This window comes from Ictidomys tridecemlineatus, chromosome 3 (genome assembly GCF_052094955.1).
Source record: "Ictidomys tridecemlineatus isolate mIctTri1 chromosome 3, mIctTri1.hap1, whole genome shotgun sequence".
Taxonomy (NCBI): Eukaryota; Metazoa; Chordata; class Mammalia; order Rodentia; family Sciuridae; genus Ictidomys; species Ictidomys tridecemlineatus.
The window spans coordinates 17874326-17901785 of NC_135479.1; the positions used below are offsets into that span (position 1 = coordinate 17874326).

General features: G+C 40.8%; 2 protein-coding genes across 3 annotated transcripts in view; one reads left to right on the forward strand and one right to left on the reverse strand.

Moving 5' to 3' along the window:
* Nmt1 (N-myristoyltransferase 1) overlaps positions 1-19876 on the reverse strand; it is a 32476-nt gene extending 12600 nt beyond the window's left edge. The window contains exons 1-4 of the mRNA XM_078040991.1: positions 19711-19876; positions 5889-5997; positions 3020-3164; positions 962-1104 (exon numbers count right to left, since the gene is read on the reverse strand). Coding sequence (XP_077897117.1) covers positions 962-1104; positions 3020-3164; positions 5889-5997; positions 19711-19841 — 528 coding nt within the window. The 5' untranslated portion in view covers positions 19842-19876. The remainder of the gene's footprint in view (positions 1-961; positions 1105-3019; positions 3165-5888; positions 5998-19710) is intronic.
* A 282-nt stretch (positions 19877-20158) lies between these two features.
* The window catches only part of Dcakd (dephospho-CoA kinase domain containing), a 28048-nt gene continuing 20746 nt past the window's right edge, over positions 20159-27460 (forward strand). Inside the window, exon 1 of one of the 2 annotated variants that reach the window (XM_040268681.2) lies at positions 20159-20296. The gene's annotated coding sequence lies outside the window, so the exon portion shown is untranslated. The remainder of the gene's footprint in view (positions 20297-27460) is intronic. The other variant, XM_040268682.2, reaches the window with a different exon arrangement.

The window sequence follows — 27460 nt, forward strand, 5'->3', positions numbered from 1 at the left end:
AGTGGGACTATGCCTGCGAATAGCCATTGTACCGTCAGCCTGAGCAATAGAGCAAGACCCTGTCTTTGTTTCTCTCTCTCTTTGTGTGGCACTGAGGATTAAACTTATGGGTGCCCTACCACTGAGTTATATCCCTAGGCCTTTTTGAGACAGGGTTTGGTTATGTTGCCCAGGATGACCTTGCACTTGGGATCTTCCTGCCTCAGCATCCTAAGTTGCTAAGATTATAGGTGAACACCACCACACACAGATAAAAATATAAGACCCTGTCTTAAATAAAAAAAAAAAAAAAGAAGAAGAAGAAAAAAAAATATGTTTATATATTTTCATCATTCTCTTTACAGAGGAAACAGAATTCCTCATGCCAAAAAAGGAAGAATAAAGAAATTTTGGACTGTGCAGAGGGCAGTGAGGGGTGGGGTGGGGCTGTGGGATGGGAAGGACAGTAGAATGAGACAGATATTATTACCCTATATACATGTATGATTACACTACTGGTGTGACTGCACCATTTTCACCTAGAGCAATGAGAAGCTATGCTCCATCTGTGTACAATGTGTTAAAATGCATTCTACTGTCACATATAATTAGAACAAATTAAAAAAATAAATAAAGTAAAATAAAGAATATAATCATGCACATAATAAAAAGTAAATTAAAAAAAAAAAAGAGAGAAGCTCTGGTGGAAAGGGAAGGAGACTTCTTCAGGCAGCAGCCCCAGGTCATCAGTAAAGAGACAGACAAGAATAAGACAATGAAATGAATGAACAAAAAACAAAGAGAGAGAAAGAAAAAGGACACTGGGGAACCATAGAGGGTAACTTTCAACTTGTGAGAAATGCTAAGTGTTATTTATGTGGAATCTTAGGTAGGCCCTAGGAAACAAGAGATAGGGTTCTATTCAGCCCTCCTTGGCTCAGTTCCAAGAGTCTCCAGGAAAGCCTGTATAATCACTGTCCTACCCACAGGTCCCAGGTCTACTCACCACACCACGGTCCCCCAGGTCCAAGGCATCCCAGGTGAAGCCCTGGGGCAAGGTATAGGGCTCCTGGCGGATGTTGTCTTTGTCAGGTTCCACAGGACCATGGGTGTTCACCACTTCACCTGGAAGAACAGTCATGAGCCTTGCCCTCTGCTCCTATCGGGGTGGGCTTTAGTGGAAGGTGAGGGAGGGGCTCAGCTCAAAAAGTGACCAAAGCAAATTCCTCTTCTCCCTAGAAGTCCTACATCTGAAGAACATTCTGTGCTTGGCAACTGAACACACCCCTCCAGCTACCCTTGGCCTTTAATTGAAGGCCAATGAAGGGCAAAACAATTACTGGGATCTAAGGTGGCTCATTTTTGGAAATCCTTTTAAATCTCCCTTGGGTTCCTGGATGACAAACATTTATCTTTTACTAATCTGGCTTCCTGCCTCCTGGTTGGTGAAAAGAGTACTGAGTTGATTTGTAAGGCGTTGCAACAAGGCTGCCTTTGTGTCAACAGCAAAGGACTGGGCCCGTTCCTAAAGCCAGATGATAGCTTTTAGGCGCTAGGCGCCAGGCTCAATTCTGGCCCTGCTACCCATGGCTTGCAGCACTGTGGGCCAGTTAACTGCTGTTGCCAACTCAGGCCCTCGGTGGTCAGATCCTACAAGTGCCTTTGGGCTGAATCACTGAGCATGCACAGTGCTGCCAGGAAGTCAGCCTCTGACACATCTCCACCCTGGCCAGTTGTCCCTCCTCTATGGGGAGTTGGGGTGGGGGGCCTGGAGATGAAGGAGAGGGACTAGAATTAGATGAGGCTGGAGAAGAAAGCAGGGCCAGTCATGGAAGACCCATACTCCAGAGGCTGGACTTTATCCTTAGGGCCCTGAGATATTCTTAATGGGCTTTTAAAGGGGTACCAGAGGAGGGGTGAGGTTAGGGTGACATCTTCAGATCTGCATTTTATAAAGAGCACTCATTAAATGCTTGTCAACTGACAATACCAACAAAAACTACCCAGTGTTTGAATGGTAAGCCTCCATCTATCTATTGATAAACCAGCTCTGTAAGCTATGATGTTAGATTCAGTATATAGATGTATTCAGTACATTTTTGACTCATGATACCTTTAGTTTATAATAGATTTATTTGGATATAATCCATCGTTAAGTCGAGAAGCACCTGTATGTATGCTCCCTACCTCAGCAGCTGAATCTCCTAGGGTCCAGCCACATTTCTTCCCTCTTAATCTTTGGCTGGCCTTGCTCACCCCTCTTCAAAGAATGTACTGTCAAGTCTCAGTGTTTCTGGAGGGCAGTAGTAACATATACAAACTGATGGTCACTTTCATTTAGTGTTAGAATGTGACTTACTTTTTTTTTTTTTTTTTTAATGAAACTGGGCATTGAACCCAGGGGTACTCTATCACCAAGCTTTATCCCCAGCCCTTTCAAAAACTTTTTGAGACTGAGTCTTGTTGAGCTGCCCAGGCTGGCCTCAAACTTGTGATCCTCCTGCGTTAGCTTTCCCGAATCACTGGTATGACAGGTTTGTGTCACTCTGCTTGCCTTCATTACAGCTTTTTAAATGACTGCTGAGGTGCTGATAAAACTTAAATATAGGATTACAGAAGCTAACCCACCACTGCTAAGTAAAATGCAACATTAAGTAAGTGTGCATCAACAAGAAAAAGAGGAGGAAGGGGGAGACTCTCCATTCTGGGACTTCTCATTTGCCCAGACAAATAAGAGAGTAGCTCACAAAACTACCCATGGGCAGACATCCCCAACTCACCATGTGCCAATACACTGCTTTTCTTTGTAGATTTATACTGGATGATGATGGACTAAAACAATTATTATATTTCTCAGTGTGTGCTGCTGTGAAACAATAAGTTCTTTGAACAATAATTTCTATACTCCTTTTAAAAAAATGACTCAAAAAATAACCACCAAGGAACTCCAGGACTATATTGCCCTCCCTCACAAATTCAGCATGGAACACAGCTAGGACACATTCCTCACCCTCACCTGGGAAAGAAAGCACACACATACCTAATTTAGGGACAGGCTGTGTATCCCAAAACTGGTAGCTTCGCTTGCTAGCCTCCTCCATGGTTTTGGCAGGTCCTTGACCCACTGAGAATAGTTCAATGGCCTTCTGTATTTCCTGGATCCTCTCTGCTGGCAAAGAGTTCATCTGGGAAAGACAAAGTTTGAGAGAGAAAAGACTATTGTGTTAGTAAGACTTCTGATTTATTATGAGTTCAAGAGTTAAGTGGTACAACTCAAAGAAAGGGGTGGTTTCTCTGTCCTAAATCCGGAGGTCAAAATATTGTTCAACTGGAGAAAGAGTGGCTGATGATGAACTAAGAGGTGCTGCCTACGGTATCTCCCCTTCTAAGTCTTGAGTTGTTTGATGGCAAATGTACTACATGCTCAGTGAAAATTTTTAAACAATACAAAGGTGTGTAAAACATATAAAAGGTAAAAATCCAACGATCCCATCCTTCAAATATAATTTTGAACAACAGTCATCCTGAGGTAAGAAGATACTAATATAATTCCAGACTTTTTGCATGCAAGTTCCAAACACACACATCCTTTTCAAAAACCAAATTTGAATTATATACTATTCTACAAAATGTTCTCTTAAAACTATGTCTTACAGCAGGGTAAAGCTTAATGTTAGGATGTGTGCTTAACAGGGATAAGACCCTTGATTTAATCTCTAACATCTCTCCCCCAAAAAAGATCTTTAGATGAAGACATAGATTAACCAAATGTTCATTCTTTCTTTCCCCCTCCTCCGTACTGGGGATTGAACTCTGGGATACTTAACCACTGAGCCACATGCCCAGCCCTTTTTATATTTTATTTCAAGATAAGGTCTCACTAAGTTGCTTAGGGCCTTGCTAAAATTGCTGAGGCTGGCTTTGACTCGTGATCCTCCAGTCTCAGCCTCCTGGGTTACTGGGATTACAGGTGTGTACCACCATGCTTGACACTTCTATTGGGGATTAAACCCAGGGTCAATCAACCGTACAGCCAACATCCTCAGTCCTTTATATTTTGAGACACTAAATTGCAGAGGCTGGTCCCCAATTTGTGATCCTCCACCTCAGCCTCCTGAGCAGATGGGATTACAGGCATTTAACCACTGGACCCAGCTAGGTGAACTACTTTAATATAGACTTGAACTCAAATATTCATGCAGTCACACAAACACCCACTCCCAGAGAGATACGCATCCCTAAACTAAAGCATAGGCTTGGGCTAGAGAATTCCTGAGTGAAAGACTGGGATAAGTCACTTCTCTCATGTCTGAAATGGGAAGATTCCTACTTCCCTTGTAGGGATGATGAAGGTTTGGGGTTAATTTAAATGAGGTTCATGGCAAAAGCCTAGTGAACATGGTGGTCAACAATGATGTTCCTCCCCCCCATGGTGGATTTTTTTTTTTTTTTCCTTAAAGAGACAGTGAGAGAGAGAGAAGGAGAGAGAGAATTTTTTATTATTTATTTTTTAGTTATCGGCAGACACAACATCTTTGTTTGTATGTGGTGCTGAGGATCGAACCCGGGCTGCACGCATGCCAGGTGAGTGCGCTACCGCTTGAGCCACATCCTCAGCCCCGTAAATTTTTTTTTTAATATACTTTTCTTAGTTGTCATGGACTTTATTTATTTATATGTGATGCTGAGAATCAAACCCAGTGCCTCACACATGCTAGGCAAGTGCTCCACCACTAAGCTACAATCCCATCCCTCCACAGTGAATTTGACATTAGAAATAGTCAAAAATTACCAGAAGCCATGTCTTCATAAGATAAAAGATTTAAGTTGAAGCATAATATTTGAAACATACAGCAAAGTACAGATATACTGGAAATGAGACTGGATTTCTTCTGAGCTTGTATACTGTTTCTAAGGCAATTCTAAAAGGGCACTTGTGGATATTTCTTTCTTTCTTTCTTTTTAATATCTTTTAGTGTTGAAGGACCTTTATTTTATTCATTTATTTATATGCAGTACTGAGAACTGAACCCAGTGCTTCATACATGTGAGGCAAGTGCTCTACCACTGAGCTACAACCCCAGGCCATTGTGGGTATTTCTTGAGTTGTCCCCCCAGACCTACTTTTGAAGAATACATTTACCTGAAATAAAAGGGTTTCTTTGTTAATACTGTTTTAATTTAAGGAATAAAACTATCCTTTCCCATCTCTATGAGTTTCATGCCAGGGTGTCAGTCTTAGGTTTTATACTCTAGGCCACTGTTTTCAACAGTGAAGCTCAGAAAAAACTCTGCAGGACTCCTGGTTTATAAGACAATGACTACCTGTGAGAAGGCTTGCAAATATATAAAAGTCTGCCTTAAGAAAAGGGCTTTTAGGGGCTGGGGATGTGGCTCACGCGGTAGCGCACTCGCCTGGCATGCGTGCGGCCCGAGTTCGAGCCTCAGCACCACATACCAACAAAGATGTTGTGTCCGCCGAGAATTAAAAAATAAATATTAAAAATTCTCAAAAAAAAAAAAAAAAAAAAAAAAAAAGAAAAGGGCTTTTATTCTTACAGTGGTGGAGACCTAAGACAGAAAGGGCTAAACACCACTGCTCTAGCAACAGGCCCATCACAGAGTCATTATTCCATAGCACCTGGGTCAGCACACTTGGAGTATGCACCTATTAAGTTCTGATGGGTACCACATTTAGAAGTCAGTGTCTAACCTGCTCTGTGTTTTAAGAAACTGAGAACCGTTTCATCACCTAGGTGTAGGGCAGCAGAGGACAGCACTGGGATCCAATTCTTGCTTCTTAAAGGAATACAGGTAGAGACTGTCAGTAAGGTGTTCCTCTAAATTTACCTCAAAACACTCTCATCTGAAAAATGGCCTGTCACAAGAAAACAGAGTCTCCTTGTTACCTTCACAGGCTGATCCTGGGTTGAATCTGTCTCACTGCCTTTTTCTTTCTTCTTCTTTTGTTTCTTTTTCTTCTTTTTGGCTCCAGTGTCATTGGCTGGACTCAAACCACTACAAAACAAAGTAAACACTGATGCAGGGTTTTAAAAAAAATTATCATCTGTTTTGAGCTACACTGACAAAGGGCTTTCTGTGGAACAGACCTTCCTTAATCAAGCCTGTTGGCTTCAAAAGCAGCCTGGAGAATCCAGCTCCCAGAAGGGGCATTTGGAGGACACTGGCAAGCACAGCTCTCCTTCCCACTCCCAATCCTCAGCCTCCCAGAGAGGAGGCACTGTGCGAGGCATGCCCTATTTGTTTCAAAGGCCATTTTCCATTTTGCTTTTATTTTATATGTTTACTTTCTTTAGACTGCCAGGCTGATGGTACCAAAGACAAATAATAATTATCAATGGAGTATTCACACTACTACAGCTTCCTTGGGGTCCTGAATTTAAAAGGAAGACTGAAAAAAGGCAGTTGAAATCTTTTTGGAATGCTTTGCCTTTCTTCCCCAAATGCATTAAGCTTCTCCAACTGGACCTAAAGCATAAGGCAGCATGGAAAAGAGAGAAAGGGATGAGGAAAAAGGGCAGTTTAACATTGTAGCAATCTGTGTCCAAAATAGTCAGGAGAAATGCCTAAATCAGGCCTGCAGGCTTGAGGACAGAATCAAATGGCTTACACAGAGTGACAATTGACAAACCCTGGCATTAGGAATCTTAAGAAAATTAAGCAATAGCAGCAATACCCAGCTTCTCCTTCCATGGAGAGATCACATCCAACGTGTATGTTTATGAATGTGGTAAAGGGGATGCTCTTATGCTACTTTCCCTTAGCGCAATGCAGCAAGAACAGTTTTTTAGCCACATTCAAAAGTGAAAATTAGGGCAGGGAATATACCTTAGTGAATATCTATACATTCATAATAATCAACTGTCAAAGAATTTAAACATTATAAAATACATTTTCCATTAACATTAAGGTAAATACCATTTATAATTCAGGATGACTTCAGAGTCTCAAAAAATGCCTTAGTATTATTTGAAAATTGATGTTAACTAACAGTAAGTGCTACTACATGTGTGTGTGTAAGGATCATGGGCTGCACTCTTGTTCTGTTTTATAGAGAAGGAAATCTGTAACCATGCCCTGCCACTTCCTTTTTGTTTGCTGTGCTGGGGATTGAACCCAGGGCTTGGCACATGAGAGGCAAGGGCTCTACCAGCCCTTGCCATCTGCTTTTGTAGAATGTCTTTAAAATTATCTCTTCCTTTTCTTGGCATATAGAATTTAGAGTGATGAGAAAAAATTGTGAAGTCAGGAACAGTAAAGACTGGAGGTTCACTTGGTCCAAGAGTAAGGTCACAAAATCCGGACGTAAGTGTACCTGATAAGTATTCTATTAATGAGACACAGAAGAAAGACCCAGAACATTCAGAGAAGGAATAAGGTGAACTCCTTAAAACCACATGCTCAGCAAAACCCCTAAGCCCAGGGCAAAGAATGGGAACCATCGTCATTCACAGTCTGAAATTACTTTTTCCTCTTAATTATTCAAATTTTTTTTTTAGTCACACACAGGACCAATTGTGGCCTATCACAACTATGTGGTCTTCTTATACCAGAGATATTCTCACTTCAGTCCCAGGACTAAGTGGACTATATTATATGGTTTAAAAGCCAGTTGATGGCCAGGCATGATGGCTCATACCCAAATAATCCCCCCCCCCGCTACTTGGGAAGATGAGGCAGGAGGTTTACAAGTTTTAGGCCAGCCACAGCATCTTATGGTACACCCTGTTTCAAAAATAAAAAGGGCTAGCGACTGGTATGGTGGCAAAAACCTGTAATTACAGCACTTTGGGAAGCTGGGGCAAAAGGACTGCAAAGTTCAAAGCCAGCCTAGGTTAACTTATGGGGACTGAACCTAGAACCTTGTACCCTTTCCCATAAGACCCTACCCCCACCCCAAATTGCTGGGAATATAGCTCAGTTGTAGAGTGCCCCTAGGTTCAATCCTTAGTACTTAAAAAAAAAAAAAAAAAAAAAAGTGTGTGGCGGGGGTGTCAGGTAGAAAAGAAAAGAAGGCAGGAATACAGCTCAGTGGCAGACTGCTGGCCTACCATGCAAGAAGTCCTACCTTCCATCCAAGAACACACACACATACACACACACACACCATTGATGTTAGGAGACAGTGAAATATCCCACCTCTATTAGATACAACTTACTAGTCTTTATATCAGTTTATGGAATGAAATATTTGTACATGAATTTGCACATAAGTCACCCTAACAACCATTTTTACATTCTATGGTAAATTAGTGCTACATATTAACCAATTATATTTATTAAACAAGATTTTACATGAGGGAACTAGAAGATATGAATTCTTCCCAATTTCAGAAGTATTTACAAACGCAGAAAATCACTTTTAAAATCACCTTTTCATGCCTTTGTTCTTGGTTATTCATTGGAGATAATTCTGTGCAGTGGTCATGTCATGGACCTCACTTTTTTTTTTTTATTTTATTTTTTTATTTTTTAGAGAGAGTGAGAGAGGAGAGAGAGAGAGAGAATTTTTAATATTTATTTTTTTTTTTTAGTTCTCGGCGGACACAACATCTTTGTTGGTATGTGGTGCTGAGGAGGATCGAACCCGGGCCGCACACATGCCAGGTGAGCGCGCTACCGCTTGAGCCACATCCCCAGCCCCTGAGCCACATCCCCAGCCCCATGGACCTCACTTTTTAAAAAATATTTTTTAGTTGTAGATGGACACAATATCTTTATTTATTTTTATGTGGTGCTGAGGATGGAACTCAGTGTTCACACTTGCGAGGCAAGCACTCTACCACTGAGCTACAGCCCCAACCCCATGGATCCCATCTTTATAAAAGGATCCTGGGCTGCACTTTTGTTTTGTTTCATGCATCACCAGTACTACTGCCTGGCAAACTCTTAAGACCCAAACTAAAACCCAAGCTAATTCCATTTTCCTTGCACTGGCTTAAATGTGCACATACAGTTACTGAGCAACAATCACATTTCAACTTGTTTATTAAGCATGCAGACAGTTCAACAAAGGGAAGTCTGCCTTTTTAAATGAATCATCTTCATTGAGAGACCAGGTATTGAGCCACAATTATGAGGTCACACAAAAAACTCACCAGTCAACGTCCCCAACAACTATGGTTAGCTTTCAAATTATAGTCATTTTAATTATTCTTAAGAAACCAAGCTCAAAGGCTTTGAAACTAGGACTTTAAGAAGCATACTAAGGCTAGGAGAGGTTGTGCATGCCTGTAATCCCAGTGGATCAGGAGGATGAGGCAGGAGGACTGTAAGTTCAAAGCCAGCCTCAGCAATAGCGAGGCACTAAGCAACTCAGTGAGATGCTCTCTCTAAATAAAATACAAAATAAGACTGGGGATGTAACTCAGTGACCAAATGCCCTTGGGTTCAATCCCCAGTACCATAAAAAATTTTAAAAGGAAGCATCTTTTGGAAGTCAAGTTCACAGAAGAATGACCTCAATTTGGATTTGGAGAAATTCAAACCACAGGATCCCAGAGAAACCAGCTAGTCCTTCTCCAAGAATTTGGCTTTTTTTTTTTTTTTTTTTGGACATTGAGTGTCACTACATTGTCCAGGCTAGTCTCCAATTCCTGGGGTCAACTGATCCTCCCACCTCAGCTTCCAAAGTGCTGGAACTACAGGGTCATCAGTGTACCTAGCTTTTCATCATTTTTAAAGGGACTGGAAACCAGATTCAGTGATACAGCCCAATAGTCTCAGGAACTCAGGAGAGTAAGACAAGAGGACTGCAGAAAAAAGAAGAGAAATGTCTTTTTTTTTTTTTTTTTTTTTGGTACCAGGGACACTTGACCACAGAGACACATTCCTGGTCCTATTTTGTATTTTATTTAGAAACAGAATCTCACTGAATTACTAAGTGCCTTGCCATTGCTGAGGCTGGCTTTGAATTCACAATCCTCCTGTCTCATCCTCCCAAGCCACTGGGATTACAGGCTTGTGCCACTGAGCAGGCAGAAATGTCACCAAGGCCTGAGGTTTTAAGTTTAAGCTTTCTGAGGACATTGCAGTTGTGGGTGGAGCAGAGCTCTGTTCCGCCTGCTCCTGCTCCTGACTCATTGCTGTTCTCTCTAGTCTGAGGAACAAGACAGGAAGTCACACCACAGCTGCAGCTTTTATTTTTTAAAAATTTTTAAATTTTTGGTACCTGGGATTGAATTCAGGGGCTCTTAACCACTGAGCCACATCCCAGCCCATTTTATTTTTTATTTCGAGTCTCCCTAAATTGCTTAGGGCCTTACTAAGTTGTTGAGACTGACTTTGAACTTGCAATCCTCCTGCCTCAGTCTCCTGAGCCACTACGCCACCACATATAGCTAGCCACAGCTTTTAAAGGTAACTCAAAAATCTACACTGGTAGATATACCAAAGAGGTGGTGTTTTACCAAATTAGAATTACCCTCACAAGCTGCAAGGTGCAGTCTCTAGAGAAGACCTATCAGAGGAGCAAAAGAAGCCTCAAGGTGAAAAGATCCATAGGCATGTGTACCAAGACTTTTGAGAATCACTAAAAGAGAAACACCTTGTGGTGAAGAGTCTAAGACACAGGATTGATTTCAGATGAGAATTCACTAGTGACTCACTGGCTTGCACAGTCCTTCTTAGATTATTAAATAGATGACAACTATAGGTACTGAGCCAAGCTGAAGTCACCACTGCAGATGCCTAAATCAACTATTTTAATAAACTGATTACCAACTGTTAAAAAAATTAAGTTCAGGGCTGCGGTTGTAGCTCAGTGGTAGAGCGTTCACCTAGCATGTGAAAGCAATAGGTTTGATCCTCAGCACTACATAAAAATAAATAAAAGTATTTTAAAAATTAAGTTCAAACACATAAGAACAAGAAATACTGTGGACACTCTTATATAAAATCAGGACTGGAGGAGGAGGTGGAAAATGAACCCCGGTACTTACTTCCAGAAATAGAATAAAGTGCCGGGTGTGTAGGTGGGTGGGAGGGAGGAGCAAGCGGACAGATGAACAGAAGGAGCAGAGGACTTCCAGACAACACCAAGGGTGCATAACATGGGCCTCCTCTCAATCTTAAGAGATGACAAAATCCACTCAAATGTGCATTCCTCGAAACTGAAAGCTTTTATCATGGGGATGCGCGAGCTAAGCCTCCAGGGCCAGAAGGAATCTCAGAGCCATTTGATTTAACCTGTTGTTTAAAGACAAGGAAACCAAGGTGAGGTAAACGGGTCATAACTAACCAATCAGTAAGCACCCTAGGACAAGCCATCAATTTCTAAAAGTATTTCAGCCATCACTTTTCAAATGCAAGGGTCTTGTTCACTGTAAGGATTTATCCTAGAAGCTACCAAAGACAAAAGAATATTGTTTTATCACTCAAGGCCCTAGAACAAAGCTTCCACGTATGAGAGGAGCAGGTATTAGAGGTGACTAGAATAGCAGGACATGTTTTATCCTGAAAGCTGTTTCTTACTCCTCCATTTCTCACTGATTTGTCTATTTTAAAATTATGATATCCTAAATAATTTAATACTTTAATAATCACACAGCTAAGGGTTCAACAATTATATGCCTGATGGATGCTTTCTTGGAATAATATAAAACTCTGGGCTAAAATAAAATTCTGAAAAGCTTTAGTCCAAAAGAGGTCAGCAAAACATCTTTAGTATTGGTTCTTTAGGACAGCTGTGTTAACACTGTCAAAAAGCAGTGGAAATGTGTGCTCTTTCGAGCTGCTTGAGATTTTAAATTATCAGATTTCTTAGGATCTTTTTTTTTTTTAATTTTTAATATTTATTTTTTAGTTCTCGGCGGACACAACATCTTTGTTTGTATGTGGTGCTGAGGATCGAACTCGGGCTGCACGCATGCCAGGCGAGCGCGCTACTGCTTGAGCCACATCCCCAGCCCCCTTAGGATCTTATTCCTACAAAAGAAGCACCACTCTATTTCAAAAGGTGTTGATATCTTACACAGAGATGACACAGGTTTATGAGATCAAAAGAAGCCCAACAAATAAAATTCAGAACTTTTGGTTACTTATATTTTTCTTTTCTTTTTTTGTGCGGTACAGGGGATTGAACCCAGGGGTCCTCTACTGTTGAGTCATATCCCCAGCCTTTTCTATTTTTTAAGACAGGGTCTAGCTAAATTGCCCAGGTGGGCCTTGACTTTCAATTCTCTTGCTTCAATCTCCAGAATAGCTGGGATTACAGGCATACACCACCATAACCAGATGCTTACTTGTTTTCTATCTCTAATGGATACAAGTTAATCAGGTGCCATGATTTGGGAGGCTCAGAAAGGGGATTGCAAGTTCAAGGCCAGCTTCAGTAATTTAATGAGACCCTGTCTTAAAATAAAAAATAAAACAGACTGGGACACTCTATGTGGTACAATACCCCTGAATTTAATCCCTAGCATCAAAATAAATAATTAAATAACATAATTTAAAAGTTGAAATTAATTTTCTGGGTTAAAAGTCTAAATTTCCAGGGCTGAGGCTGTAGCTCAGTGGAAAAGCACTTGCCTCACATGCGTAAGGCACTGAGTTCAATCCTCAGCACCACATAAAAATAAATAAAGATACTGTGTGTTCCTCTACAACTAAAAAATATACATAAAAAATATTTTTAAAAAGATCTAAATTTCCAGAGAAACTTGCTAAAATAAATTTTAACCTCTACTTCTTTTAGACATCAAAAGATCCAACTGCAAATCAGTATAATATATTAACCAGCAATCCTGTTAGTATTCAGAAAACCCAAAGAGAGGCAGATGAAGGGAGGAAACCAAATGGTATGAATCAATATCAGCTGCCTACTCTCTATTGCAGTGGCTGCAGGATCACAATGTAATACCCCAACTCTATACGTTACTACCAATTAGTTATTTAGATTTTTAAAAAATGCACTTGTTGGGGCTGGGGATGTGGCTCAAGCGGTAGCGCACTCGCCTGGCATGTGTGTGTCCCGGGTTCGATCCTCAGCACCACATACAAACAAAGATGTTGTGTTTGCCAATAACTAAAAAATAAATATTAAAAAATTCTCTCTCTCTCTTTAAAAAAAAACCCGCACTTGTGAACGAACCCTAATTATGGAAAAAATAAACACACTTTAGTATTGCCACAGAGGTACCCTAGACCACCTGTAAATAGCAGCTTATGATCAGGAATTTTAAAAGACTGCTGCTGGGGCTGGGGTATAGCTCAGTCAGTAGAGTGCTTGCCTCACATGTACAGCCCTGGGTTCAATCCCCAGCACCACCCCCCCAAAAGAGATTGCTTCCACCCTCTATTATCCCTGAAAGTTCTGAGGGTGAACTAGCCAATTCCTGTCAAGGCAATTTCACATACTAGCATGACCTCTGAAGAACATACTGGTCTATCAAGCAGAATTTAAAAGGGCCAACTATCTCTCTGATCACTTGGCTCCCTAATTTGGAAAAGTCCACAGGCTGCTGAACAAATCCAAAAGTCAACTTAGCAGAGAAAAGGAATCCAGGAAATTTAGAATGGATCCTCTAAGATGTCAGAGGGAGAGATAGACACCTGAAGGTATAGCTCAGTGGTAGAACCCTTGCCTAGTATATGCAAAGATTCACTCCTCAGTGCCACCAAAAAAAGAAACAAAGAAAGAGAAAGGTGAGATATAAATTCCAAGCCTCACAATAAAAACTAATCATTGATCCATGCATGTAAAAGGCTCAGCAATGTCCAACACACAGCAGTAATGGCAACAGGTAACATTTAATGGACATTTAACCATAGTGAGCTGGATGCAATGGTGCATACCTATAGTCCCAGGGAGGCAAGAGGATCAAGTTAGAGGCCAGCCTCAGAAACATGGCAAAACTCTGTCTCAAAGTAAAAAAATAAATAAAAAGGGCTGGGGGTATGGCTCAGTGGTAGAGCATCCCTGGGTTCCATTCCCAGTATCATACACCCAAACACCAGCATAGTGAACCCTCAGCTACTCCCAGTCAGCAGCAACACTAGAGAAATATTTGAAGCAATTACCGACCTTGTCAAAGAAGTTTAATTTGGTTTTATTTTAGGTTCTCTTAACACAGGATGCCATACTTTGGATGTATTAAATGCAACAATCCCAAGGACACCTTTGAGGAATCAAAAAAAGGCTGAAAGAGTAGATTTCAGATAAAAATTAAAGAGAAAGAGCTAAAGAAGCATCCTCTTAAAATTACAAAATCTCTGGACTCCATAGGGAAAGAGTTAACTGCCAACTTAGTAAAGCCAGAAAACTTTGGAGTGAGCACATTAGTTAAGCAATGTGAAAAATCAGCAAAACTAGTTTGCCACGAGCAGCAGTCTCCCTGAAATAGGCTCTCATTTACTTTTCATTTCTTCTGCTTTCCAGTCTCTTCTCTTTGAAGCAGTTCTTGATTAGTTTCTTTTTTAATTGCCACTTAATTGGGGAACAAAATTAGAACACTTATTTGATATCAGTGATGAGGTTTCTCTTTTCACTTCTGCTTTGATCTAGTTTTGAAAAACCAATAGCTGAAGGGAGAAATGAAGAAAAAGGGACTAAAAAGATTTCTTCTTTCCAAGAGTTGGATGCACTTATTAGTCATCAAGTAAACATGGACAGAACTACTTTTGGAGAATCTGAAAAAGAAAAACAAGTAAAGATAGCTTTATGGAATTTATTTTCAAAAGCCCATTCTTTCTTCTTAAGTTTCTTCATGGGCAACAATATCTTATGATAAGGAAATGAAAAAAGAACTTATGAGAATCCATGTCACCCTGCAACTGGGAGAAGAGTAGGATGGAGAAGAGACATCCCTTATCAAAGAGCTCTTGACCCTTTCCTTACCAGCATCTTAATTATTACTGATGATATTATAAAATAAATTCCAAAAGGATTCTAAAAACAAAATAGTCTAATTCTTTCTTGTTCTAAAACTTTATATTTGTTAAAATCCACTGCTCAAGGCGTGCATGGTGGTACAAGGCTGTAATCCCAGTGATTTGGGAAGCTGAGCCAGGGGGGATTGCAAGTTCAAGGCCAACCTCAGCAATTAAGTGAAGTACCCAGCAACTCAAGGAGACCCTGTCTCAAAAAAGGGGGGGGGGGATGGGCAGGGGCTGGGGAGGTGGATCAAAGGTTAAGAAAAAAAAGTTTGAGACTGACTTAGGAGACCCTGTCTCAAAATAAAAAATTAAAGGGCTAGGGATGTTAACTCAGTGATAGAGCATCCCTGGGTTTAATTCCTAGCACAGAAAAAGGAAAAAACAAAATCCACTGTGAGCTGATGAGGTTTCTTTAGGAATACTTCTTAGAAAGCCTTTAATTTAAAAAGTGGCTGGGGAAGTAGCTCAGTGGTAGAGCACTTGCCTAGCAGAAGAGAGACCTTGGGTTCCACCCCAAGAACTACCCCCCCCACCAAAAAAAGGCAATTATGTGGATGAATCAGGAATTGCAGAGGGATTCAGAGATGCACAAAGATTATCTTAGTCTGACTCTAAATTTTTCAGAGTAATTTACATCAGGCAAGTTAATTGTGGGAAAAATGTTACCCTCTTTCCTCTGTTGAGTATGGGTTGGTTGGGTGATTTGTGGTACTGGGGATTGAACAAAGGGAACTTTTCCACTGAGTTATTTCACCAGCTGGTTTTCTTATATATTGGGGGGATGCTGGGGATTGAACTCAGGGGTAATCGACCACTAAGCCACCTCTCTAGCCATATTTTGTATTTTATTTAGAGACAGGGTCTCACTGAGTTGCTAAGCACCTCACTATTGCTGGGACTAGTTTTGACCTTGAGATCCTCCTGCCTCATCCTCCCAAGGATTACAGACATGTACCACAATGCCTGGCTTTGTTATTTTTGAGATAGATTCTTGCTAAATTGCTGAAACTGACCTCAAATTTGCAATCCTCCTGCCTCATCTTCCCAGACTGCCAGGATTACAGGTCTACAGGTGTGTGCCACCGCACCCAGCTGAGTGGGTTGTTTTTTTTTTTTTAAAACAGCCATAGAAAAACTGTACACAGATCTGGGTGTGGTGGCACATGCTTATAGTCCCAGATTGAGATCACTTGAGCTCAGGAAAGACTAGCCTGAAAATAGTGAGACCCTCTCTCAAAAACAAAAAAAGAGAAAAGAAAAAAAACTCTAGAAAGACACATAACTTTACCTAGGTATATGCATATATATGTATGTATTTATACTTATGTATGAAGTTTATACTGACCAAGTATTTATATTTATTTAATTTTAAAAGAAAACACTAATGACAAATGTCAAGAACTAAACTCCTACATAAAGAAACAACAAACTAGCACAGCTGCATTTCCTATTAATCCAGTGCAGGATTTCATTGGTAGAAAGCACTATGAACCCTCCTGGAAGAGATGCCCGAGAGAACAAAGTTAGCTTTAACTGTTATTAACCTTTATTGTGTGTGGTACTTAGAATCACTAGCTTCAAAAGGAGAAATTTCTACCAGGTACGGTGAGAACTTGTTTTAAAATCAAAATTTAAAAAGGGCTGGATGTAGCTCAGTGGTATAGTGGCCCTGGGTTCAATCCTCAGTTATTTCGAAAACAAAACAAAACAAAAAACACTGGAGTACTTCCACAACAAACTGGAAGTTGCTTGATTTCTGTAGGCAATTGACAAAAATTTTAGTGAGGCTTCTTGTGAAAAAAAAAAAAAAGTGTGTATATAAGGAAAAAAAATCGAACATTTTTCCACTCAATGAGGGGAAGTGAAACTCCATTAACAATGAATCAGGCATTTGCCATTCATTTATCCAATATACTCATTAATACCCACTAAGTGCCAGGCATCTCGAAGAAACAATCCTGGTTCTTGTGCATCTTACAGTCAGGGAAGCAGGACTCGACACACAAAACAAAAATTTAAAATGTTACTTACTACTGTTATGCTAAAGGTTACAAAAATAAAGACTGAGATAAGAGCAGAGGACAAGATAGGGGAGGAACAAAAGGAGAGGGAGGGGAGCTGCAATCTATGTTTATCACTTAATCTCTAAAACTATGTTAATTTCCCAAGGTCAGAGGACCAGTGTCAGAATCAGGCTTTTGAAGCCAGGTTTGCATGACTCCAAAGTTTATGCTTTCCCCATTGTGGCATGTTGCTTCTTCCCAAAACACTTTCCTCTGAAAATTAATGGAAAATTTTTGACTCTATACCAGATTCTAAGTTCGAGAATTAGACTCTCTCCTTCAGACTGGGTTCTGTTTTTCAATTGTCACCTCATTCAAATTCATTTTTATAGATCTCTAGATTTGGGATACTAATAAAAGTAATCTGTTTGCTCAAACCATAACCACATACAGAAACAACCACCAAAAAATAAACAAAAATACACACAAAAGTTTTACTTGGTTTGGTTATAATCCACTACAAAAAAGAAAAAGAGCTGGTCATGGTGGCACACACATGTAATCCCAGTGACCCGGGAGGCTGAGACAGGAGGATCACAAGTTCAAGACCAGCCTTAGCAACTTAGCAAGAACCTGTCTCAAAATAAAAAATAAAACATCGTGTACAGGGGCTGGAGTTGTGGCTCAGCGGTAGAGTGCTCGTCTAGCAAGTACAAGCACCACATAAAAATAAAATAAAGGTATTGTTTCCAACTACGACTAAAAATTTTTTAAAATATTGTACAATCAGAGAAATGAAAAGTTGTGCTGCAATTGTGTACAATGAATCAAAATGTATTCTGCTGTCATATATACTTAATTAAAATAAATAAATAAACTTTAAAAAAATTAAAAGGCTGGGAACATAGCTCAATGGTAAAGTGCCTCTGGGTTCAATTCCCAGTACCAAAAAACAGAAAAAGAATTTTCTATTACACAGATTTTTATTTTTCTTTTTCGTTTTGTTGATGGGGATTGAACCTTTGGCCTCCAACAAGCTGAGCTTATGCTCTATCAATGAGCTATACTACCAGCCACTTTACAGGGAACAAAATTTATTGGGGAACAAAATCTATTAAAGAACTATAGGCATCAGTCGGGGCAAGAATTCAGTTGAGAAAAATAAAAGTAATTACATAAAGAACAAAGAAAAAGCCATACTTTCACTTCTAAAATGACTCTCACATTCTGATCTCTACTCAAGAGGGCTGCCTTTTCCCTTCTTCTGGTTCCTGCTTCCTCTTTCTCGGCTCTTCCATTCTTAGGAATACCGAACATCAAAAAAAAAAAAAGGTTTTGTTATGTTAGATCTGTGATGAGTTACAGCTACAGAATGCAGTCACAAAAATCAAACTTGGCAAGCTTCCTTTTCCTCTACATTCTTCTTGTGATTTTTTGTTTGTTTGTTTGTTTTCTCTTACGGGGGACTGAACCCAGGAACCACTAAGGACATCTCCAGCCCATTTTTATTTTGAGACAGGATCTTGCTGATGGTCTCACTCACTAAGGTGCAGAAGCTGGCCTTGATCTTATGATCTTCCTGTCTCAGCCTCCAGTATTGTTGGGATTAAAGGCCTGCTCCACTGCAAGTGGCTTTCTTGTGATATTTCATGCTGGTGGAAGAACAAGGAAGCTAGATCTTTCAATCTAAATTTCACTACAAGTAGATTATCAAGCATTTAAATAATCCTTTGCTATTCCACATCTATAATGTAGCAGAATAAAAATATAAAGGTTTACCCAAAGACCTCAATCTACCATTAACTTCATATTTCCTGAGGGAAGGGCAAAGCAAAGAATAGGCAGTTACCACAGATGACAAGCTTGCTATAAAAATCAGACCACCACATATTGAGCAAAAGCTATATACCCAGAACATTCTCTCATGGCTTTCAGTTGGAAAAAAAAAAAAAAAAGGTACATGTAGATTGAGAGAGGAAGGGTGAGTGCCAACAATGTGAAGAAAGATTAATTAAGCTGTGGCTTACAAAAGTGAAAACTGACTTGGAGAAAAAGACCTTAACACTCAAATATCTAGGGCATTTTTTTGTTCCCGAGGGAAAAATACAGTTACTAATGACAACACTCTAAAGTACAGGATACTCAGTATTAAATCCACAGATATCAAATACTGACCAGTGTTTTGAAACTTTAGGCTACTTCACAAAGTTAACATAGCAAAGACTCTGGAAAACCTAATTACATGTCGTTCAGGAAACTTATGGATTATTTGGAGCAAGATACCATAAAAATCAAAACACCATACGATTAATTATGCAGGGTTTATAGGGTGAGTTTATATTCTGGAATTCTCTGGTAGTGATATTTTACAACATAATTATATATATGGTTTGTATACCCTGATGAATTTCCTCATTGAAGGTGAATTGCAACGAAATGTTTTATTATTCCTTCATTGCTAGTCACGTTGTTCAAAAAACACCTCAAGAAGTAACGTTCCCTCTCACTGTAGTTACTAGATTGACCCGTGTTGCGCCATCGAAAACCATCGTTCATCATGCTCTTTTCCACGGACGCGCCTGAAGCACACGAGTGGAACATTACACAGAACTTTTATATAATAAAAGTACTGAAGGTCTCTGGCTTTAATATACTGAGTGCCCACCCCTGGTAAATGACAAAGGCAGCAACCAATCACCAAGCGAGATCCTAATGTCTTAGCCAATAAGAACATGGGGGTGGGGTTAGATTAAGCTCCCTGTGACTTCCCCGCACCCCAAAGACCCAGGTGGAGGGAGACTGGATGAAAATTGAACTCCGAGGATTTCGTTACCCCCGGTTGTAGCTGTTGTCCTCCTCGTTCTCGCAATCGCTGCAGTGTTCATGGCCGTTTCCGTTCCCTTCCATCATCTGCGGCAGCTGAGGTGCCGGCGGCTTCACTGCTGTCTCACTCTCGTCCGCCATCTTGGGTTGCGAGAGCCGGGCTCTGAGTCCCGCTACATGGGCGGCTCCTATTGGACGAAGAGCGCTTGCGCTGTAATCTGGGTTTTGTAGTTTTTATGAGAAGGGAGTTGCCAATGGGAGCAATTCTTTCCCGAGAAACCGGAACAAGGTGAACTACAGTACCCAGAAATCACGAAGGGAGGCTGTCCTGGTGAGAGGGTTGTGGAAAGCAATCCCGGAAACCCCGACGTTCGGCCGCGCTTGGAGGGAAGCAGGGCCGCAAGGTTGGTGGGGCAGACCCTTTCGTACCCGGGCGGGCACGGGGCATGCTGGGAGTTGTAGTTCGGTGTTGGTTTAGGGTTTTGGGCGTGGAGGCTCCAAAGTCTAGGTTTGACTTCAGCCTGCCCCTGATAGATAGTTCCTGGGCCGCAGGTGAGCCGTTATTGACTGCCGTTAAGGACCGTTACTATTCTCGGGTAAGTGAGAGAGACAGGCCGGCGGGTGCGACTTGCCGGGACCCGAATGTCCAGCCCCTTCTCAGAGGGGACTTTCCTGCTAGAAGCCAGATCGGCTTCTGGCAGCTTTACTCACTCGGGATTCTAGACAACTCCAGGTCGTTGGCAGTTCAAGGCCTCATGAGAGGAGACAGGATTGTAGTGTGCAAAACACTGCCTCTGAGCCTGGAGATCCGACTGCTCAGCAGGCAGGGCTTGCTGCATCTTGACCTCCAGATAACGAGGTACTGGTCTCTGCAGAGCCCTTCTGCACATGTTGTCCCTTTTATTCCCTGATGTATACCCACAGGAGCCTTCCACTATTTAATGGGCATATGATCTTATCAACAAGCTTAGAATGTAGTTGCCATCATTCCCCTTTTTCGCAGACGTTAAAAACAAAGTGGCCCAGAGAGGTTGGTAAATCATTCAGTCGTATAGCTAGTAAGTGGCAACTAAGTATACAAATTTGGATCTGTCTGCCTCTAAGCCCTCTAAATTCGTTACCATCACAAAATTCCCATTGTCTGTTCCAGGCATCCACCTAAGGAAATCAGTTATTAGAAGATAATCTGCAGCATCTTAATTTTTAGACTCGAATGTTTCAGTCCCTTGGATCTCACTTCTTTGAGTAATCTCACCGAGTCTTGTAAATAGAGCACAAAGACGTGGTTCCTCTTCTCAGAGATTTCCTGTTCTGATTGGGTGTTGAGGAAAGGACTAGTTCTTACCATGAGAGAGTTGTGTGGCCAAAAAGGGAAATGATCTTTGCCTTTGTGAAACTCAACATGAGAAGAAGGACAGGGTGGGAAGAAACAGTTTCCATCTGACTCAGGGAAAGAAAACCAAATAAAATATAAAGCTAAATATAGTCAGCTCTTCTTATATTAGTCGGAGAAGCAGAAAAGTAAATATGATCCAAAGCTGCATATAAATCCCAATCATTTATACTTGACTTTGGAAGGAAGTCAAAGCTGCCTACTTGAGCTGAGATCTGTCACCACACTCATCTCTCCAGGGTCAAGACTGCTGTCAACATGATGTCATATATGCAACTGCAGGGGAAGGGAAGTTCTGAGATTATAATAATAAAACCTCACATGTGTTAGATGGGTTTAATTTGTCTAAATGTTTTATCTACTTTAGCACATATGACCTTGTGAAGTAAACAGGGAAGGGGCCTTGAAGAAACCAGTACATGCCAAAAAAAAAAAAAAAATTGACTGATACCCAATGGCAGAGCTTGGGCCAGAACTCACACTGCTATTCTAATTCTGAGCCCTGTGTTTTCTTTCCCCACAGACATACAGAGATTGAATGAACACTAATGAAGCATGACCAAGGAAGAGGGATTATAGGGAAGAAGGTGCTGGTTTCTATGAACATTGCCATTCTTGTAGTTCAAAGCCTAAGCAAGATATTTAGCCTTACATTTTAATGTAAACAGCAGTTTTTTGCTCAGTGAAGAGCTTTTCTGGGAGGTAGGCAAGCAGTGTTGCTGTCGTGACCAAACTGAGTAAAAGCCTAAGCCCAAAGTTAGGAATAGAGCACCACTGAGAATTCTGAGTTAGAAGGTACCTGGAGGCACTTACTTGCTTTCTCTTGGATTGTTCAAGTTATAACCCTTACTTAGATTTAAAAAAAAAATTTTTTTTAGTTGTAAACACAACACCTTTATTTTTATTTATTTATTTTTATGTGGGGCTGAGGATCGTACCCAGTGCCTTGCACATGCCAGGCAAGTGCTCTACCAATAAGCCACAACCCTAGCCCCTTCACTTAGATTTTGTAGGATCCATGATTTATCAATCATAGAATTGAATTTGTAGGTAGTAAGTATAGCCAGCCACATTGGTCTACACCTATAATCCCAGTGACTTGGGAGGTTGAGGCAGAAGGATCACAAATTCAAAACCAGCTTCAGCAAATTAGCAAGGCCCTCAGCAACTTAGTGACTTGACCCTGACTCAAAATAAAAAAGGGCTAGACATGTAACTCAGTAGTAAATACCCTTGGATTCAATCCCCCATACAAGAAAAAAAATAGTATATGTTATCTCTTCTTTTTTTTTTTTTTAAAGAGAGAGTGAGAGGAGAGGAGAGAGAGAGAGAGAGAATTTCCAACATTTTTTATTTTTTAGTTCTCGGCGGACACAACATCTTTGTTGGTATGTGGTGCTGAGGATCGAACCCGGGCCGCACGCTTGAGCCACATCCCCAGCCCATCTCTTCTTAATTAAATGTTTTTTAAAGCTTTTTTTGGCTATAATCCCAGCAGCTCTAGAGGCTGAGGCAGGAGGATTGCAACTTTAAAGCCAGCTTCTGTAACTTAGTGAGATCCTGTCTCAAAATAAAAAGGGTAGGGATGTAGCTTAGTGTTAGAGTACACCTAGGTTCCATCCCCAGTACTGCAAAAAAAAAAAAAAAAAAAATTAAAGAAAATCCTTTTTTTGGTTTTGTTTTGTTTTTGTGGTGCTGGGATGGAACTCTGTGTCTCTAATATGCTAGGCAAGCAATATACTACTAAGCTACATCCCCAACCCTGCCACTTATCATCTGATGCCTAAGTTTACATTTTGTTTTATAGTCAATTAGCAAAGAATGGTCACCCAAAGCCAGAGTTTCTAAATTGGGCTTAAGGATGATTTCCATGGGATTCCAAGAATTTTTGTATGTGTTCTTTCTCATTTGCCTATAAAAGAGCTTTCCACTTTCAGATAGCTGTAATTGCTGAAAAGTTGGCCATTTCTGCCTTATGCAGTTATGCAGAAATATGTAATCTTGTGTCCTTGTAGATAGTTGCTACACTTTCTGCAAATATTATCTAGCTCTCTAAAATTCTTTCTTTTTTTCAAGGTAAAACAATCCCAACTCTCTGAGCTTATCACATGAGAATGGTGGAACTCTTCCTTCTGGCCCTGCTGGTTCGTTCTCCCACCCATTCTGGCAGGAACATCATAAGAAGATAGTAGGTAGTGAGGTACAGCAGGGCTCAGAAGGGTGGCTGGGGAACATGCCCATGAAGCTTGAGCTTACAGATTCTGAAATTTTCTCCTAGTTGTGAATACCTCCATTATCTCTTCATGATTGTTATTGGAGGCAGCAGAGTATAGTGGTTAGGAGTATAGGCTCCAGAAAGTGACTCCCTGGGTTCTAAGTCCTGGCTGTGTATCTCTGATTAATTAATGGTTTCAATGTCATATATATTCAATATCAGGGTACAGTGGCACATGCCTGTAATCCTGGTGCCTCAGGAGGCTGAGCAAAGGGGACTGCAAATTTGAGGCCAGCCTGGGCAACTTAGCAAGACCCTGTCTCAAAATAAAAAGGGCTGGGTGTGTAGCTCAGTGGTATAACACCCCTGGGTTAAATTCCTAGTGCCACTTAAGAGCCGGGGAGGCTGAGAATGTAGCTCAGTGGTAGAAGTGGGTTTGATCCCTAGAACCACAAATAAAGAAAAGGAAAGCAGGAAGGAAGGAATAGTTGCTCATAGTGTCCATTATTGATTGAAGTCCTTGATATACTCCCAGCATATCAGAGATAACCCTTTCTTGTAGGCATAGGAAGGATGAGCCAGGTTGTGATTCATACGTTCTATATCTTAGAGCACTCATGACATGTTAGGTTCCATGGCCAGAACTGGAGAATCAGGCATAGGATAACAGTTCCTGCCCTGGGTTCACTCCACAAATTCGTAGGTATCCAGACTAATAGTTACAGTGCAGTACATAAGGGAACGTGGATTCCAGCAGGAGCCCAGAAGAGGGTTCCCTAACCTGAGGAAATGACAGCTGAGCTGAGTTTTCTAGGGAAAGCATACAGGTAGATGTTCTAGACAGAAGATGTGAAAGTGCAGATGCCTGAGAGAAAGGTATTTTTGAGGTACCACAATGAGAATGATGAGACTGGAGGTTGGAGTGTGAGGAGCATTTCGGGAAGTTGAGATTCAAGAAGCAAGCAGGAGTTGGGACATGGGACAGGAGTTTGGCCTTCATCCTAAAGACTTGGAGGCCACTGATGGATTTTTAGCTGGGGAGAAATAGGATAAAATTTTTGTTGGCTAAAGGTCATACTGGGCAGCAGCCTGCCCGTTTAAGGCAAGAGCATTTTTTTTGCTGTGAAGAATGAGGGCCAGTGGATTCAGTGTGCAATAAAGGATAGGAAAATGGCCTTTTGCATTTTCTTCTCTCCCCTGGATCTTGTCATCAAGAAGGCACTCCTTGTTTCCTGAGATACCCGGACACCTAGGCCTGTAACACAGTGGGCCCAGCGTTTTTGATGCTGTGGTTTTAAGAGTGTGTCAGGCATTTCCTGCCCAAAAGGCACTTAAGGTAAAATCAGAAAGACCAGATGCACTTAAAAATAAAATAACAGGGGCTGGGGATATAGCTCAGTGCCACAGCTCTTGCTACCATGTGACAGCCTTGGGCTTGATCCCTGGTACCATCAAAATAAAAAAATTGAGAAGGTAAGTGAAGTTGAGGGTGGGAGTGCATATCTTTGGGGCAGGGTTGTAGCGAGGGTAAGATTCCTGAAGACAGCAGACTTTGAGGTTGGCTTTGAAGCTGTTTGAGCTCTGGATTCTTCATTATAGTTTCTGAAGGCCCAATGAACTCCCTCCTGAGTTTAAGTCAGAATTGTAGCCTTACTTTTGTTTGTGTGGTTATTAGGTTTGTGACCATTTCCCTCCACAAACCCTTAGGTTTTATGAGGTTGGATTTTCCTCACCTCTGTATCCATTGGGCCAGCACACAGTAAACCTTCAATTAATATTTTCTGGATAAGGTTGGCGGTATAACTCAGTGGTAGAGCCCTCCCTAGCATGTTTGAGGCCCTGGGTTGGATCCCCAGCACTGTGTGAAAAAGAAAAAAATTGTTGGATTAATTAACGTGTGAGTGAGCAAATGAGAAAATGGTGAGAAAGAAGGAATGAAATCTTCAGGGTAGAAAAATGTAATAAGCAAAGGGCAGGGGCAGGAACAGTATATTGATCTCTTATGTTTGTACAGTGCTTTATTGCTCAAAAAAGTCACCATCTTATTTGATCTCTATTGTCAACTATCTTGAAATGATTAAGACAGGTGTTATTCCTGATTTACAATGAGAAAAGAAAGAAGTTCAGTGATTTGTCCAAAGTTTCACTGCTATTAAGTAAGAAGATCAGACTTGAACCTGAATATTTTAACACAAAGCCGGTGTAGTAACTTGATTTCCTTTCTTCTTTCTCCTTTCCCAAGGGGAACATACAGTGAGACATGGGTCTAGAGTGGTGATCTGGCCAGGTCATGGAAAATCTTAAGTTTCAGTCTGAGGAATTTGGACTTTATCCTCCAGCCTATGGGAGGTTTTTTGTTTCATTTTGAGTTTTTGAAAGATTTTGTGTATTTATTTATTTGCATTATTGGAGATTGAACCCAGGCCCTTAAGCATGCTAGACAAGTGCTCTACCACTATACCACATCCCTAGCCCTTTTTGTTTTTTTCAGGATCTCACTAAGTTGTCCAGGCTGGCTTACAATGTGATCTTCCTGCCTCAGCTCCCAAGTAACTGGGATTACAAGCGTCCACCACTGCAACTGGCTTAGAAGATATCAAATAAAGGATAAATATTAATGATATTTGTGAAGTGTGGTATAAATTTAATTGCATATTAATATTTATTTAAAATAAACATATGGAGGGCTGGGGATGTGGCTCAAGTGGTAGCGCGCTCGCCTGGCATGCGTTCGGCCCGGGTTCAATCCTCGGCACCACATACAAAGATGTTGTGTCCACCGAAAACTGAAAAATAAATACTAAAAAAAAAAAAAACAAAAACAAAACTCTCTAAAAAATAATTTAAAAAATAAAATAAACATATGGAAAATAAATTTAGCTTTAAGAACCAGGAGTCACTTTTAATGTTGTTCATCAAACAAAAATTGAAGCAGTGCTATATACCAGGCATTGTGCTAGATGCTAAGGACATAGGGAGGGGGGACGACTAAGATGCTCATTAGTGTCAGGGTGAAATAAGATGCTTGTGTAAGCATCTGGAGCCAGCTCAAAGTTTATTATTCCTGTCCTGAATAATGGAGGATATGTATTTTAGCTGAAAAAGCTCTTGATGGCATCACCTCAGAATGCAAGGGCCAAGTTTCAGTATTGAGGTGCCTGGGTTGAAGCCCCACAGCAGCCCTTCAATCTGTCTTCTGGATCATCTCTAGACAGAGGTGCAGTTGATGATGGCAGATTGGACCACAGGATTCTTACTTAGAAGACAAAGTCCTTATTTGTACACCAATAGTTTCCAACACTGAGGCAGTATCTGGAAAAGTAGGATCATCTGGAAGAGTTTTTAAACAATATGCCCCAAGAAGTTCAGATAATTTGAAAAGGCAGGGAAGGTATATTGTCCATATTACTTTCATGACCTGCCATTGTTACTGATGGGAAGCTTAGGTATCCCTCTGATATGTCAGGAGTAGGGAAAAAGTTGAGAAACACTAAGCTATGTTATCTGTAAGTTGTTTGGTCAAGGGAGGAAATGAGACATTAGATCTGGCCATATAGCATAGGAATTTGTTCTGCACAGCCCCATGGCTCAGAACTAGGAGAGTTGTTATCTAAGCAAGATCTTTCTAACTTCCAGGACGGAATTCAAAGATAGCATGAAGCCCTGTTGAGAGGCTGTGAGCTCTCTTGACATAGGACACATCCAAGTATAAATGACAGCGGCCATGTAGAGGAGATTCAAATACTAGCAGGGTGTTTGGACCACATGGACCTTTTGATCATAAGATAGGATCCTATTTATTTGGTGATGGAAGTAAATGATTTATCTTGACTTGAAATATAGAAGAAAGTTTCAAGAACTAGAGTGATCAGAGAAGAATGTTTTATTACTTCATTCCTCAATATATTTAGTCCCTACTGTGCCAGGCACTGAGTAGTACTACTTTTAAAAAGGAAGTAGAAGGCAAAGATACACTTTAGGGAAAGGGAATGGGAAGTAGAGTAGGAGTTAAGGACCACCTACTATATATGTGATGCTTTCTAAGACACTTTTATGTATTTCCAATTATTTCAGCAACACTGCACAGTAGAGATTATCCACGCTTTAAGAGGCAACAGGATGAGAGGCTGACTTGCTAGGCTTGTATGGACA